Source organism: Mustela nigripes, unplaced genomic scaffold (genome assembly GCF_022355385.1).
Source record: "Mustela nigripes isolate SB6536 unplaced genomic scaffold, MUSNIG.SB6536 HiC_scaffold_77, whole genome shotgun sequence".
In the NCBI taxonomy this organism is placed as follows: domain Eukaryota; kingdom Metazoa; phylum Chordata; class Mammalia; order Carnivora; family Mustelidae; genus Mustela; species Mustela nigripes.
In genome coordinates, this window is record NW_026739492.1 from 227,647 (window position 1) to 245,359 (window position 17,713).

At 36.2% G+C, this 17,713-nt stretch overlaps 1 protein-coding gene and 1 pseudogene across 1 annotated transcript; both read right to left on the reverse strand.

Moving 5' to 3' along the window:
* Positions 1–420: 420 nt before the first annotated feature.
* On the reverse strand, positions 421–1,313 carry LOC132008311 (olfactory receptor 4A47-like; annotated as a pseudogene).
* Positions 1,314–16,727: 15,414 nt separating this feature from the next.
* On the reverse strand, positions 16,728–17,657 carry LOC132008300 (olfactory receptor 4A47-like). Its single transcript, XM_059386841.1, has one exon. It carries the CDS (start codon positions 17,652–17,654, stop codon positions 16,728–16,730), a length of 927 nt encoding a protein of 308 aa, XP_059242824.1. The 5' UTR covers positions 17,655–17,657.
* Positions 17,658–17,713: the final 56 nt, after the last annotated feature.

The following is a 17,713-nucleotide window of genomic DNA, read 5'->3' on the forward strand; positions in this document are numbered from 1 at the left end:
GATAGGATGTTCATGCCACACCATTTCCTTTTGGTAAGGATTCTATTTTTAAGATTTATTTTATCTATTTTTTGCCTAGGTATATCTTAAAAAGTAAAATGTTACACAAAAAAACTTCATATGAAAAGAAATTAAATAGAGAAGATAGACTATATAAAAGAAATATTTTAAAAATGAAAAGAATAAAGATAAAAGACAAGAAACTGACCAAAAATAGAATTATGAATGAGATGAAAAGTAACAAAAGTCAACATAGCAATTAATTATGAATTAGTATAACTCTATAAATATTTGACTCTTTCACTGCACATTATTTGTTGACTAGGACTGCAAATGCATTTACAGTAAAATGGACTTTAACATTTGAGGAGATTGACACTAATGTTAAATTGCTTCATTCATGATAGATGATGCACTTACTTATTTCATAGCATTTGTCATCTCAGAATTTCTCAGAGCATAGATCAGTGGGTTCAGCATGGAGGTTACAACTGTATAAAACACACTCTATGATTTGTTAATGGGGAAGGTCTTAGCATGTATTACATACATGAAAATACATGGAACAAGGAAAAAGACCACCACAATGATGTGGGAACCACAGGTCTGGAGGGCTTTCTGCATCCCTTCTAAACTAAAGTTCTTTAGAGAGTGCAAGATGACACCCTAAGAGATGAGCAAGAGCACAAACACAATAGTGCAGATCATCCCTCCATTAGCCACCACTAATAGGCTAATGACATATGTGTCAGTACAAACCAATTTCATTAAGGGGTACATGTCACAGGAAAAATAGTCAATGATATTGGGACTACAAAATGGGAGCCCATTAATAGTACTAACTTGAATTACTGAATGCAGAAAACCTCCAATCCAGGACACTACCAGTAGCACAACACATACCCACTGCCTCATGATCACCAAATAATGCAAGGACTTACCAGATGGCCACATAACGGTCATAGACCATCACTAGCAGAAGGAAGACCTCTGAGCCACCAAAAAGGTATTCAGTAAATAGCTGAGTCATACAAGATTAGAAGGATATGGTATTTTCTGCAAACAGCAAATCTGAAATCAATCTGGGGCAAATGCAAGAGGAATAAGTGACATCCATAAAATACAAGTTAGCAAGAAACAAGTACATAGGTGACCCAAGGGTCTTACTGACAGCTAGTCACCACAATGAGCATGTTGCCCACCACAGTCAAAATACAGAAGAGCAAAAACATAACCAGAAGGACCTTCTGTTCCTTTGAATCCCGGGTGAGGCCCAAGAGGTCAAAGTAAGTTACACTGTTTCTTAGGTCCATCTAGTGTGGTTGGGAGTGACTTCTATTAGAACCAGGTGATCTACAAAACAGGAGAGAAACCATTTAAATGCATTATAAGGTTAATCTTTTATTGATTCATTCAATTAAGAGATTGTGTAAAAGATTGTGGCAGGAGTACCTATTTGTGTCACAGACATTGTGATTTCCAAGTTGAACAAGTTGTGGGTTCCTACTGAAAGACCCTGGAGCTGCACCCAAGAATCAAACAGCACGCCTCCACTGGATGCAAATTGCAAGAGGTTTATTGGTTACACAGGCGCCTGCTGACGCATCAGCCTTTGTGGGCTGAGCGCACTGGGCTAAATTGGGGAGCAGATTATATAGGGCAAGGTTGGGGTGGCAGGAAGCGAGTTTACAGAAGCAGATGCTTGGTTACAGGGATCTGATTGGTTAACTTAAATCAAGCATTGTCAGGCACTGGTTTAAGGCAAGGACACAAAGGTTTGTTCTGGTGGGCCTTGGCTCAGCACTCTGGAAAGTCCCAGGTACACTCTATTCCTCATTTGTCTTTTCTCTTGACAGACTGGGTGATCACAAACAATAGACATCCTGGTATGTGTTGCCATCCGGGTATGGGGACAATCAAGCCTTCAGCAAGGGGAGAGGGGGTGCTGTGGGGACATCAGGTTGCTAAAACAAGCCTTTAGCAAGGGGAGAGGGGTCTTTCACTACACTCAACGATAGCATATATAATAATATTCAATAAAATAAGTGCCAATATAAAGGTAGTCACACAATGCAAAGGTCAAGGGTAAGAATATATCAACCAAACAGCAAAGAAGGTTTTACAGAGGAAGCACTCCTTCCTGAAATTTAAAGGAGAAGTAGAAGGACAAAAGGGCAAGGGAATTGCATCTAAGTGTGCACAGTTTATACTTGAGACCAATTTAGGGTAACTGATGTATTCAAAGTGAGTGGGATAAATAGGAATGGAAAGTCACTGACCTGGATTGTCTTTTCCCTCACTGAGACCTCTTTCTTAGGGTTTTTGGTTGGATATGCCCCCTTTTCCTAACCAATGAATGCATCCAAAGTACTTCAGAGTTTCTTTCTCCTTTAATTTTTAAGCTTTATATAGGGAACATCACCAACTATAGATATTTCCAATTGGATACCAACTCAGTACATACAAAAGTATTTTTTTAAATCTCACCATAATGATAGGGTTCTACATTTTATTAAATGGTACTACCTTCCATGTCATTGCTCAGACAGGAAACATCACTGTGCCTTCCATACCTTTCTTGTTCTCATATCACATATTGATACCTTAACAAATCTTATTATCCCCCCTGAAAATAGATCACAAACTTGGTCATTTCCCTTCTCTCCATACTTCTTCTGGCCTACTGCACAAGCCATCTCCAATGTCCTTTCCCTTTCATTCTATCCTCCACCAGTTTGTTTGGATGCAGCCCAAATAATCCTTTTTGAATCTGATTCTGAGCTGATCACATCTAGAGTGGATTCCAATCTCTCAATCATAACTTAATCACGTTTCATATTTCCAGTAACAGGAACTATAATTCCCATTCTGTAGTTGAACAAACTGAGAATCTGAACATCTAAATAATTTTCCCAACTTCACCCTAAGTGATAAAACTAGAATTTGAAATGGTGCTCACATTATCTCTGCCTTTGGCTAACATCATGATCCCAGGATCCTGGGATCAAGCCCTGCATCAGGCTTTCTTCTCAGCAGAGAGCATGCTTCCCTCTCTTGCTCTCTCTGCCTGCCTCTCTGCCTACTTGTGATCTCTGCCTGTCAAATAAAATCTTAAAAAAAAAAAAAAAAAAAAGATAGTCACACAATTGCAAAGCCTGGCTTCCACTATTTACTGTTAGTTTTACCTTATGTAGGCATATCCACAATCTGAAGGAACATGTTTTACTCATTCACAGGGACCTGGAATTCTTCTGTCATCCAGGTTGATAAGAGAGGACAAAAAGCTGCATTATTACTTGAGGATATATTTTATTTCATTTGTCTATCCATTTTATCCATGGAGTTTTCCGATTATTTAGATTTCACTTTTATTTGCACTGTAGATTACTTCATAGGAATTCCATATTCCACACAGCAAAACAAAGATTATCACATTAGGAAAGGTATCAAAAACAAAAACAAAAACAAAAACCACAACAATGACAAAACAACAACAACAACAACAAAAACAAAAAAACAAAAAAAGAAACAAGGAAATCCTATCCTTACATAAAGAGAAAGCCACCAGCAATTTCTCAAAGAGACTTTTCTCAAGCAACTACTTTGTTACTAATTTCTAAATAAAAAATACCATTCAAGCAGAAAGAGTCAATTATCATATGGTTTCATTTATTTGTGGAGCATAAAAAATAGCATGGAGGACATGGGGAGATAAAGAGGAGAAGGGAGTTGGGAGAAATTGGAAGGGGAGGTGAACCAGACTATGGACTCTGAAAAACAATCTGAGGGTTTTGAAGGGGTGGGGGGTGGGAGGTCAGAATACCAGGTGGTGGGTATTATAGAGGGCACGGATTGCATGGAACACTGGGTGCAGTGCAAAAATAATGAATACTGTTATGCCGAAAATAAATAATGAATAAATAAATAAATAAATAAAAATAAAATACCATTCAGTTGGTTAGTCTTTCTCATTCTGTGGTATCGGTTTGACCAGAAGAGTTGACTTGAAATTTTGAGAGGCTTCTCATTTTTCATAGGTAATGCTTTAAGCTTATGAAGGACCTTCTGAAAATTTTATCAGTTCTTTAGAGCATAGTGTCTTCTTCCCTATAGGGTCAAAGATCAGTAGACTTTTCTTCCTTTCTAATCCCATTTATCATTAAGTCCTAGAGTTAGAAAGTGTCCAATACTGTCCAATACTGATTCTTGTTTAATTGCATTTACTGGAATTTTCACAAAAATCTGAAAGTACATTTAAATGTAAAGATAATACTAGACTAAATCATATAATGAAGACATTCAAAGACATGATATGGAGAAAAAAAAATAGTCTTCAAACCATTATCAGACCTTTGCCAGAATAAAATTTCAGCCAGTCATTTTTTCTGGTAGAGATAATATTATCATTTATTTCCCCACTTATCAGAGTAAGTTTTTATTTATTTATTTATTTTTAGATTTTACTTATTTGACAGACAGAGATCACAAGTAGGTAAGTAGGCAGAGAGGCAGGCAAGGGGAGGGAGGAGTGAGCAGTCTCCCTGCTGAGCAGAGATCCCATTGCGGGTTTTGATCTCAAGATTCTGGGATCATGACCTGAGTCAAAGGCAGAGGCTTTAAGCCACTGAGCTACCCAGGTGACCCCATAGTTAGTTTTCCTTCATTTTATTTAATACTGAATCTATTCTGTCTAAAAGTGTGGTTACATATATTAAATATTCACAAATTTAAATGTAATGTCTTTGCAAGGTTTTGTTTTTGTTTTTCAGTTTTTTTAATTATTTTTTTTTAGTATTTTTTTAATGGAATATCTATGTTAACAAGAAATGTGTTATGAGTGAGGATACAGCAATTAATGAACAGGGAAAAATCACAAACAAGGTCTTTTCTGCAGGAACCTTATATTCTCATAATAAAGTCAGTAAATAAAGGAACAATTTGATAAACTAATTACAGTCACCATCTAATAAGAGAGAAAAGAAAGTACTCAGGGAGAATTCTTCTATGGAGAAGGTGATCAGAGAAGGCCTTTCTTCAAATGTCATGTTAAAGCTGAGTTGTAAAGGATAGAGAGTGGCTACCACAGAATCACTGTTATAGGTAGTAAAATTAGGTAAAAATTCTAATTAACTTGTTCTCATTTCACTGATGGCATGACCTATATGTAGAAAAAGCTAAATTTTTCACAGATATTTTTATTCCAATGGTATTGTGAAATGCAGTGGTGCGCATGGACACTCTTTTTCTTGATTAGAGTGGAAAAGCTTTCAACGTTTCCTACTGAGTTTGGTGTTAGCTGTGGATCTATCATATATGACCATTACTATATTAAGTTACATCCCATCTATGAAAGTTTTTTTTTAATCAAGAAAACATGGAATTTCTGTTGCTACCAATTAATAATCCAAAGAGGATTAAGAAAACAATCTTTTACTAGAACATCGAAAAAAACAAAATACTTAAGAATAAGCTTAAACAAGGACCCAAAAGTCTTCTATGCTGAAAAACTGTAGTGTAGTTGAAAGATATTCTGGAAGACACAAATAAAAGGGAGGAAAAACATTCATGAATTTATATGGTTCATGCTATTAAGTTGTCAGTGTTAGTTAAAGTGCTCTACAGATTCAAAGCAATTCCTACTAAAATTAAAAAAAAAAAAAAAGTTTTCTTCCAGAAATAGAAAAATTCATCTTAAAATTCAGATGGAAAATCAAGGCATGCCCAGTAGCCAAATAATCCTGTGGTAACAAACAAACAATTGGAAGACTTCCTGGTTCTAAAAATAACTAAAAAGTACAGTAATCAAAACTTTGTGATATCGGCATAAAGGCAGACACAACAATGGAATAAAATACAGATCTTAGAAATAAACCTTTGCCTGCATGTTCAAATGATTTTCAACAGATAACAGAGCATTCATTGGGAAAGGACAGATGATTCAATAAATAGTACTGTGAAACTGGACATCCACATGCAAAAGAATGTTCAACCTTTAATCATATACACCATACACAAAAATTGAATCAAAATGGATCAGAGACCTATACTACCACCTAGAACTATGAAACTCTTAGAAGAAAACTTCGTAATTTTGGATTTGGTAACGATTTCTTGGGTAGGGCACCAAAACTACAGACAAGAAAATAAAAAACAACCTCATGAATTACACTTTATCAAATTTAATAACTTTTCTACATCAAAACACACTATCAACAGAGAAAAAGGCATCCCACAAATGAAAGAAGATATCTGAAATTGATTTATTTGATAAGCTGCTGGTATCCAGAATACGTAACAAATTTATACATCTTAAAAGCACACATAACAAGAAGAAGAAGAAGAAGAAGAAGAAGAAGAAGAAAAGGAAGGAAGGAAGGAAGGAAGGAAGGGAGAAAGGAAGGAAGAAAGAAAAAAAGAGAGAGAGAGAGAAGCATCCTGATTAAAAAAGAGCAAAGGACTTCAACAGGCATTTCTCCAAAGAAGATATGTGATGCCAAATAAGCACATGAAAAGATGCTCAATGTCACTAATCATTAGGGAAATACATTTCAAAACCATAATGCAATACTACTTTACACACAACAGGAGAGCTATGACCACAAAATGTTAAAATTGTGACACATGTAAGACAGTGTAGAGATCAGAACAACTCTCCATTGCTGGTGGGAATGCACAATGATGTAGCTGCTATGGAAAATGCTATGATACTTCCTAAAAAAATAAGCAGAAAAATATTATATGAGCCACAATTCCACTTTGTGGTATATACACAAAATAATGGACATCACAGTCTCAAATAGGTACTTCTATACCCATTTTCACGGCAGTATTATTCACAGTAGCCAGAAAGTAGAAGCAACCAAAGTGCGTTCAAAGTGTTGTAAATGTATGAACAGAATGAGGTATATTCACAGAATGGATTATTATTCACTCTTAAAAAATGAAGGAAATCCTGACATGCGTTAAAACATACATATCCTGTAATTCACTCTGCCAAGTGAAATGAGACAGTCACAAAAAAACAGATATTGTATGATTCCACACAATATTTGGCTACTTAAAGTAGCCAAATTCACAAGCAATAAGAAAACAGAATGGTGGCTGCCTAAAGCCCAGAGAGAGGGAATGGGGAATTAATGTTTAATGAGTGTGGAATTTCAGTATGGGAAAATGAAAAATCTCTGGAGATGGATGGTGCTGGTGCCCACATTACAAAAGTCAATTAATTTAATTAACCATCATGACATCACTGAATTGACATCATCATTGAATTGACTCAATGCCACTGGACTGTACATTTACAAATGTAATTTTACTTTAAAATTTAATTAAAATTTAATTTAAAAAGTAAACATTTAATTAAACCTGGTGATTCACAGACCTGTACCCCTGGGGATAAAAATATATGTTTATAAAAAATAAAAAATTAAAAAAAAATTTTAAATGTGATTTTTGTTATTTGTATTTTACTACAAGTTAAAAACTACATTTAAAAAATAAGTTGCCTTTATTAACAGGTGAATTATGTCAACATAAACTACAGCTCAATGGCTAGAGTATATATACACATCATTGGCTTTACATTCTCCTGTTGATGGTACATATAAAACCCAACAACTAAACAAGTAAATTCAAATCTCCAGAGCTATGTGTCCTGACAATCTGCTTTGTGCAAGAAATCTAACTAATCCTCACAGGACATTGAACTTTGACCATGAACTAGACAATAGGTAAATCTAAACAGGATATTTTTATAATGACAAATAATCCCCCTCTGGATCTGTCTTCCCAGTGCCTATATGTCAAAATAAACATACTTGGGACAAATACTATTCATGTGCTTCTGTACAAATTATCTTCTTTTCTCATTCCATTTAATAGACAAATTTATTTTAGGAAGTGATGGATATGTCTCAAAGTTACATCTTCTACTTCAGAACTTCCTCATGGCATTTTTCACCTCCAAATTTTTGAGTGCAGGTTTAAGTTTAACAAGGGAATCACCATGCTATACAGCCCAGTCAGAGCTTGATCAGTGGACAAGGTGGTGACTGGGTGCAAATACATAAATATGCAGGACACAATATTAAGACCACAACAGTGACATGAGAGACACATGCATGGATTTTTTTCTCCCCTCCAAGTTACAGGTCCTCGGTGAGCATATGATGAGCAACTAGGAGGCCATCAAGAGGAATATTTGCACAAGCAGATGAACCCACTTTTGACAGAAACAGAGATACCACAGGTATGAGTGCCCATGCAGATGAGTTTCAGCCAAAGGTTTATGTCATGCACAAATGGTCTATGACAATGGAGCCACACACAGGCAGGCACACTGTGAAGAGAACCGAAATGGTTGCAAGGACAAAGCCTCTAGCACATGCCAACTGAAAGAGGAAGCTATATCCCTGTCACTTGTGATGATTTCATAGTACAGAGCTTTACAGATGGCTGCACAGATGCTCAGCAAAGACTTAAGTCACACACTTCCTGAAAGAGATGGTTTTTCTTACAGCAATGTGCCAAGTAGCATTTCATGGTAGGTGGGGTGGGGGCAGTGTCATGGATGAATAATAGCATATATTTAGAAGGGATGAGTCACATAGGAAGAAAATGGAAGCAGTGCCCAAGGTCATGAAAGATTTCCTGTTGAAAGAAAACCCCTTTCATGGATAAGAGTTTTAGTAGGCAAAAGGTGTAAACTCTTCCTAAATTAATCCTCCTAAAATGAATCTTCTTAAAAATAGTAATTGTTTTTTTCTTTTAACAACTAAACCATGATAAACTTATTAAAATTCATTGTAAGCTTATTTTATTTTATTTTATTTTATTTTTTTTAAAGATTTTATTTATTTATTTGACAGAGAGAAATCACAAGTAGATGTGGGGCAGGCAGAGAGAGAGAGAGGGAAGCAGGCTCCCTGCTGAGCAGAGAGCCCGATGCGGGACCCGATCCCAGGACCCTGAGATCATGACCTGAGCCGAAGGCAGCGGCTTAAACCACTGAGCCACCCAGGCGCCCCTGTAAGCTTATTTTAAATGTTAAATTTATTTATCTTAGCTAAATGCAAACTAACTATACCATTTTACACTTGATTTGGAAATGTAAATATGCAAGACTATGCATAATTCTGAAAAAGGAGAGTAATGAAGGACTATTAGTCTTATCACATATAAAAATGTGTTATATATCAAAGCAATTATATTACATATCAGTTGGAACATGAATAAAGAGACCAATTGAACAGAATTGAGTCCTGAATCAGATCCAAATATATATGGGTAGTTAAAATATAATAGTCAAGATTTTAAGTTAATGATACAAAGAAGATTATATAACTATTAAAAACACCCTAAATTTTAGAATAGCAATTAAAATTCTATCCCTCTTTAGCTCCTATATCAAATAAAATTCTTATGATGCAAAAGTTCTAATGTATGATATACAACATCAAAAATGTTTTATTTTTTAAAGAGTTTATTTATTTACTTGACAGAGAAAGAGACAGAAAGAGGGAACACAGCAAGTGGAGTGGGAGCGGAAGAAGCAGCCTCCCTGCTGGGCAAGGAGCGCCATGCAGGGCTCAGTCTCAGGACCCTGGAGATCATGACCTGAGTCAAAGGCAGATGATTAATGACTGAGCCAGCCAGATGCCCCAACCTCAAAAATGTGTTGTTGTGATTGTGGTTGTTTTTTAAGATTTTACTTATTTGACAGAAAGAGAGTTCACAAGTAGGCAGAGAGGCAGGCAGAGAGAGAGGAAGGGAAGTAGGATTCTTGCTGAGCAGAGAACCCAGTGCAGGGTTCTATCCTAGTACCCTGGGATCATGACCTGAGCCAAAGACAGAAGCTTTGACCCACTGAGCCACCCAGGCACCCCTCAAAAATGTTTTAAAAATTAAGTAATTAGGGGGCGCCTGGGTGGCTCAGTTGGTTGGACAACTGCCTTCAGCTCAGGTCATGATCCTGGAGTCCTGGGATCGAGTCCCACATCGGGCTCCCAGCTCCATGGGGAGTCTGCTTCTCCCTCTGACCTCCTCGCTCATGTTCTCTCTCACTGTATCTCTCTCAAATAAATACATAAATAAAATCTTTAAAAAAAATTAAGTAATTAGGTACTAAAATACAGTTGAAGAATATTTTGGTATGACTGAAAAGCCCTTAAAAAAAAAAAGTTAAATGAATGAGAAATATTTTTCTATGCCCAAAGCATTCTACATACTCTTCAAAAATTAAAAACATACCACTAGCCAGAAAAAATCAATGATTGAATTAAAAATACATAAGTATTAATAGATGATCCATAGAAAAAGAAATACAAATCATAGATAAGCTCAATAATATGAAAAAGATTATAATTTAATCATTGTCTTAAGCTATAAATATTTATCAGGTATGGTTTGTTAAGAATGTGGAACAAAATCTCTGACAGACGTCGAGAGGCAGTTTAGCTACTACTACAATCCAAGATGACAGTTTGACAGTAACTATGAATACTGACATTTAACTATCTGACTATTGTTTCAAATACATATATCAACAATTCCACTCCTTGGAACTCATACTTGCACATGTTCACAAACATAATTACTGCAAATTTTTTTTTGTGGAAAAACATTAGTAATAACATGAACAGAAATTAATACATTTAATTTAGTAAATGTTTATAAGTGAGTAATATGGAGTAGAAAAAAAACTTAATGATCTGTATGGACTGGTATGGAACATTTTCAAAATGCGGCAAAAGATTTCACTTATATGTGAAAATTTTAAAAACAAGCAAACAGAAACCAGAAATGGGTTCATACATACAGAGAACAAATTGGTGTTTGCAAGAGTGGAGAAGGATGGAGGGATAGGCAAAATAGGTGAAGGGAATGAAAGACTCACAATTTCAATGACAAAATAATATGTCACAAGAATGAAAAGAACAGGGACACCTGGGTGGCTCAGTCAGTTAAGCATCTGCCCTCATCTCAGGTCATGATCCCAGGTTACTGGGATCAAGCCCTGCATTGGGATCCCTCCTCAGCAGGAAACCTGCTTCCCCCCTGCCTCTGCCCCTTCCCCCTGCTTGCTCTCTCTCTCTTTCTCTCTCCCTCTCTCTCTCATATAAATAAGCAAGTAGGGGAGAAAAAACATGAGAGACTGTGGACTCTGAGAAACAAACTGAGGATATTGGAGAGGAAGGCGGGGAGGGATGTGTGAGCCTGGTGGTGGGTATTATGGAGGGCACGTATTGCATGGAGCACTTGGTGTGGTGCATAAACAATGAATTTAGGAACACTGAAAAATTAAATTTAATTTAATATTTAAAAAAAGAATGAATCAGTCAAAAGCAATGTACCAACATTGTATGGTAACACATCAAAATTGGATTTATCCACATCACACTGGATAAAAAAGGAAGAGTTATAGATATGTTGTCTGCAAGAGACTCATTTTAGACCTATCACAATGAGCATCTCTTATTGTATGTGATTGTTGACTCCCTATGTTGTATACCTGAAACTACTCTAATGCTGTATGACAATCATACTTCAATTAAAAAATTTAAAAATAAATAAAACTATCTTAATTTAAAAGTTTAGTTTTTTAAAAAAGAAGTAGTATAATAAAGGCAAACATTTATATACCCAGAGAAAAATTCACATATATATACTTAAATCCAAATGCATTTGTAAAGTTGTTACTTTAGGAGTCTTAAACAGATTAAGTGGCTAATTCAGGAAAGGGACTAGAGACCATGCTGAGAGAGAAGTATGCAATTTATGGCAAAGGAATAGGAGACTTTAGTTTCATCTGGTTCCAGGAATTCAACTAGATAGCTATGAAATCATCCTGAAAACCTGTGAACTCAACCAGAGATCTAAGAAAAGAATGGCTCCAACTCTGCAAATAGAAGAGTGACAACTGTCTGCAAGGTTTAAGAGGTGCAGAGAAATAACCCTAAGGTGATATATGGGGCAATAGGCCACAAGGGGATGGACCCTCTGTCAGCCAGCTATCAGGAGGTGATATAGCAGCAGAGTGCAAAATCAGAACTTCTAGAATTCTGCTCCAATAAGGGATGTTGCTCAGGTGGCTAACCTGGGGTGAAACCCTTGCTGGGACATTGTGGTCTCAAGACCCTCAGGGTCACAGGAAGACCAGGGGTGCCTGAGCATGGCAGAGTTCCAAGGAATAGGAGTGGGCTCTCATCTCAGAGTTGCTATAAACCATTAACCATGGCACAGTCAGGCAAATTCTCTTCAAACAGGGGCCCAACAAAGAACAGAAATGGCAAGACTCCCCTTCCTCCCCCAGGAGGAGTGGTGCAGGAGACACTGCAGGAGTCTGCAGAGTTTCAGACTCAAAACAAGGCCATGTGCCTATGATAAAACCCTGGTCACAGGCTGGGGAGTTCAGAGGGTAGCCAGAGACCAGAAAGACAGGAGTGATTGACTGTTTTTCTCTGAGGGTGCACTGAGGAGTGAGGTCCCAAGCTCTCAACTCCAGGGCTACACATAGAGAGACCCATTTTCATGCTCATCTTCCAAAGCAGCATGGAAAGGCTTCAAGGAACAAAAGCCACATAGAGCAAACTGGAACAGGTTACTTATCTGGCCCCCTGGCAAGGGCAGTGCAATTCCTCTGGGGGCAAATACACTTGACAATCAAAGCAACAGACCCCTCCCACAGAAGATCCTCAAGAATATCCAGCCAAGACCAAGTTTACTGATCAATGAGAAAGGCAAAACTTCAAGGCAGGAGGAAAACAGCACCTAAAATTCAGGGCTTTTTCACACTAATTCTTCACCCTTTCAACTATATATATATATATTTTAATTGTATTCTCTTTCCTTTTTCAACCATTTTTTAATTTTATCAACTCATTTACCTTTTTTAATTTTCATTTTTATACATATAGTCTATCCCTTCATTGTATTTAATTTTATTTTTGTATATATGTTCTTCTTTCTTTACACTTTTGATATGTACTTTCTTCTAACAAATTAACTGAAATGCACTCAGGATATAGTGTATTGCTCTGTTGTATTTACCTGTCTGTTTATATCCTTTCCTTTTTTCCTTTTTTTTCCCTTGTCTTTTAATTTTCTTTTCTACAGTTATATTCTATTGTTTTGTCACATTTAATCTTATTTGTGTGTGTGTGTGTGTGTGTGTATATATATTGGTATATATACACATTTTTCTTTCTTTATAATTTTGGGAGTTTTCTAACAGACCAAAGTACACACAGGATTCAGTATATTGTTCTATTCTGTTCATCTGTCTGATTATATTCTCTTTTTTCTTTCTTTTTTTTTTTATTTTGGTTCGATTTGGGGTCTTTTCAGAATTGTTTAATGCATATTTCTCTGGGGTTGTTGTTTCCATTCGAATACTTTTTTCTCTCATTTATCTATTCTTCTCTGGAGAGAATGACAAGACAGAAATCTCACCTCAAAAAAGAATAAGAGGAAGAACTGACTGCCAGGGTCCATATCAGTATGTACCTAAGTAAGATATCAAAACTAGAATTCAAAATACCAATTATAAAGATACTAGCTGGGATTGGGAAAAAAAAAAAAATAGAAGACACTAGAGCATCCCCTTCTGGAGAAATTAAAGAACTAAAACCTAACCAAGTTGAAATAAAAAAGGCTATTAATGAGATGTAATTAAAAAATGGAGACTCTAATTGCTAGGATGAATGAGGCAGAATAAGGAATTAGCGATACAGAAGATAAAATGATGGAGAATAAAGAAGTTCAGAAAAAAGAGACATAAATAACTACTAGATCATGAAAGGAAAATTCTAGGAAAAGGGACACCACAAAAGAAACAATATTAGAATAATTGGGATCTAAGAAAACGAGATAAGGGGGGGCAGAAGGTACATTGCAGCAAATTATAGTGGAGAACTGCCCTAACCTGGGGACAGAAACAGGCATCCAAGTCCAGGAGGCATAGAGGAGCCTGCTTAAAATCTATAAAAACAGATCAACATCCTGACAAATAATAGTGAAACTTGCAAATCTCAGAGACAAGGAGAAAATCCTTCAAGTAGCTCAGGACAAGAGGTCTGTAATATACAAGGGTAGAAATATTAGATTGGCAGCAAAAATCTCCAGAATCCTCGCAGGCCACAAACGATGGGCATGATATATCCAGGGTGCTAAACAAGAAAAATATGCAACCAAGAATACTTTATCCAGCTAGGATGTCATTCAAAAGAGAGGTGATAAAAACTTCCAGGACAAACAAAAACTGAAAGAATTTGTGATTACCAAACCAGCCCTACAGGAAATATTAAAAGGGACCCTCTGAGCAAAGGGAGAGCCCAATAGTAACCAGAAAGGCAGAGACAATATACAGAAATGGTCATGTTACAGGTAATACAATGGCACTAAATTCCTATCATTCAACAGTTACTCTGAATGTAAATGGGCTAAATGCCACAATCAAAGGACATAGGGTATGATATCAGTTGGATTAAAAAAGCAAGACCCACAGATATGCTGTCTGTAAGAGACTCATTTTTGGCCCAAAGACACCTTTGGATTTAAGGTGAGGGGATGGAAAAATATTTACCATGCTAATGGACATCAAAAGAAAGCTGAGGTGACAATCCTAACATCAGAAAAATTACATTTTAAACCAAAGAACGTAATTAGAGATGAGGAAGAACACTATCATAATTATAGACCCTTTGGTCGATCCAACAAGATGGTCTAACATCTGTAAATATTTATGCCCCTAACAAAGGAGGAGCCAATTATATAAGTCAGTTAATAACAAAAGTAAAGAAAAACATTAATACTAATACAATAATAGTATTACATTATTATAATAACAATAATACTAATACTAATACAATAATAACATCCCCCTCATTATAATGGACAGATCATCTAAAGAGAAGATCTACAAGGAAACAAGATTTTGAATGACACACTGGACCAGATGGACTTCACAGATATATTCAGAATGTTCCAACCAAAAAAAAAAAAAAAAAAAAAAAATCCACATACTCCTCAAGTGCACATGGAGCATTCTCCAGAATACATCACATCCTGGATCACAAATCAGGTCTCAACCAGTACCACAAGACCATGAACATTCCCTGCATATTTTCAGACCACAGTGCTTTGAAACTAGAACTCAATCACAAGAAGAAAGTTGGGAAAAAACTCAAATACATGAAAGCTAAAGAGCATCCTACTAAAAAATGAATGGGTAAACCAGGAAATTAAAGAAACATTAAAAGAAAAGTCATGGTAACAAATGAAAATGAAAACACAACTGCTCAAAACCTTGGGATTCAGCAAAGACAGTCCTAAGAGGAAAGTATGTAAGAATACATACCTTTCTCAAGAAACAAGAACAGTCTTAATCTCACAAAACAAACTGAGGGTTGCTGGGGGGAGGGGGGTTGGGAGAACGGGGTGGGATTATGGACATTGGGGAGGGTATGTGCTTTGGTGAGTGCTGTGAAGTGTATAAACCTGGTAATTCACAGACCTGTACCCCTGGGGATAAAAATATATGTTTATAAAAAATAAAAAATAAAAATAAAAAAAAAAAAAGAAACAAGAACAGTCTCAAATGCGAAACCTAACCTTACATCTAAGGAACTGGAGAAAGAACAGAAAAGAAAGCCTAAACCCAGCAGGAAAAGAGAAATAGAAAGATTAGAGCAGGAATCAATGAAATGAAACCAAAAGAACAATAGAACAGATAACAAAACTAGGAAATGGTTCTCTGAAAGAATTGATAAGATTGATAAATCCTAGGCCAGATTTATCAAAAAGAAGAGAGAAAAAACTCAAATAAATAAAATCATGAATGAAAGAGGAGAGATTACACAACACAAAAGAAATCCAAACAATTATAAGATCATATTATGAACAATTATATGCCAAAAAACTAGGTAATCTGGAAGAAAAGGATGTATTTCTAGAGACATATAAACTACCAAAACTATTTGAGTATTTTATCCCACTGTTTAAGGTTTGCTTCTTTATTAACTTTTATCTATTACACATCAATCTTCCTTATAAAAACAGAAGTGTTACACTTTTTATTTTATATCTAAGGCAAGAGAAATTTAATGAGCAAAACATTCCCTGAATCATTAAATATCACAAATAATATAATAAATATAATTACTTTATTATTTTAAGTTTTTTTAATTCTTTATTTGAGAAAATCAGAGGGAAAGCAGGGTAAGGAGCAGAGGGAGAGAGACGAGCAGACTCGACATTGAGCAGGGAGCCTGACCCATGGATCATGACCCTGAGATCATAACCTGAATCCAAACCAAGAGGCAAATGATTTAACCAACTGAACCACCTTGGTGCCCCAAAAAGAATTACCTCAAATGACAAGAATATAATGAAAATAATGCTAGTTATCAGAAGAAACTTGAAAATACAGACTTATTAAAGCTTAGTAAAATCATATAAAAATTTCTCCACTGATTTTTATCTATTTTTGAATCCTTGCTATAAAGGCATTACAAAGCCTTTAAATGAAGTCTTATAGGTGTTATGAACCTTACATTCTGGCAGGAAGGGAAACTGTTATTATAACACAATCATCTAGGTCATCTTCAGTTATAATTAACTTAAATTCTTTGGAAAAAAATGGAACTCACAATCATTTTAGGAATACTTCTGCACTCTCAGAAAATGGGTCCAATGTAAAGGAATTTTCCTTGTGGTAGATAATACACTTATCAACTAAAAGATATAATATTTCTATTCCAGAGATTCTTCATAGCATTTGTCATCTCAGAATTTCTCAGAGTGTAGATCAGTGGGTTCAGCATGGGGGTTATGACTGTAAAAAACACACCCAATGACTTGTCAATGGGGAAGGTTTTAACAGGTCTTACATACATGAAAATACATGGAACAAAGAATAAAATCACCACAAGGATGTGGGAACCACAGGTCTGGAGGGCTTTCCGTCTCCCTTCTGAACTAAAGTTCTTTAGAGAGTACAAGATGACAACATAAGAAATGAGCAAGAACACAAACACAATAGTGCACATCATCCCTCCATTGGCCACCACTAACAGGCCAATGATATATGTGTCAGTACAAACCAATTTCATTAAGGGGTACATATCACAGGAAAAATGGTCAATGATATTGGGACCACAGAATGGGAGTCCATAAATAGTGCTAACTTGAATTACTGAATGCAGAAAACCTCCCAACCAGGACACTACCAGCAGCACAACACACACCCACTGCCTCATGATTACCAAATAATGCAAGGGCTTACAGATGGCCACATAACGGTCATAGGCCATCACTAGTAGAAGAAACACCTCTGAGCCACCAAAAAAGTGCTCTGTAAATAGCTGAATCATACAAGATTGGAAGGATATGGTATTTTCTGCAAACAACAAATCTGAAATCAACCTGGGGCAAATGCAAGAGGAATAAGTGACATCCATAAAAGACAAGTTAGCAAGAAACAAGTACATAGGCGAGCCCAAGGACTTACTGACTGCTATAGTCACCACAATGAGCACGTTGCCCACCACAGTCAAAATATAGAAGAGCAAGAACATAACAAGAAGGACCTTCTGTTCCTTTGGATCTTGGGTGAGGCCCAAGAGGACAAAGTAAGTTACATTGTTTCTTGGGTCCATCTAGTCCAGATGGGAGTGACTTCTCCTATTAGAGCCAGGTGATCTACAAAACAGGAGAG

Bases quoted from the DNA above. Each gene is read 5' to 3' on its own strand.
- LOC132008300 (XM_059386841.1), bottom strand. From the start codon at position 17,654: ATGGACCCAAGAAACAATGTAACTTACTTTGTCCTCTTGGGCCTCACC.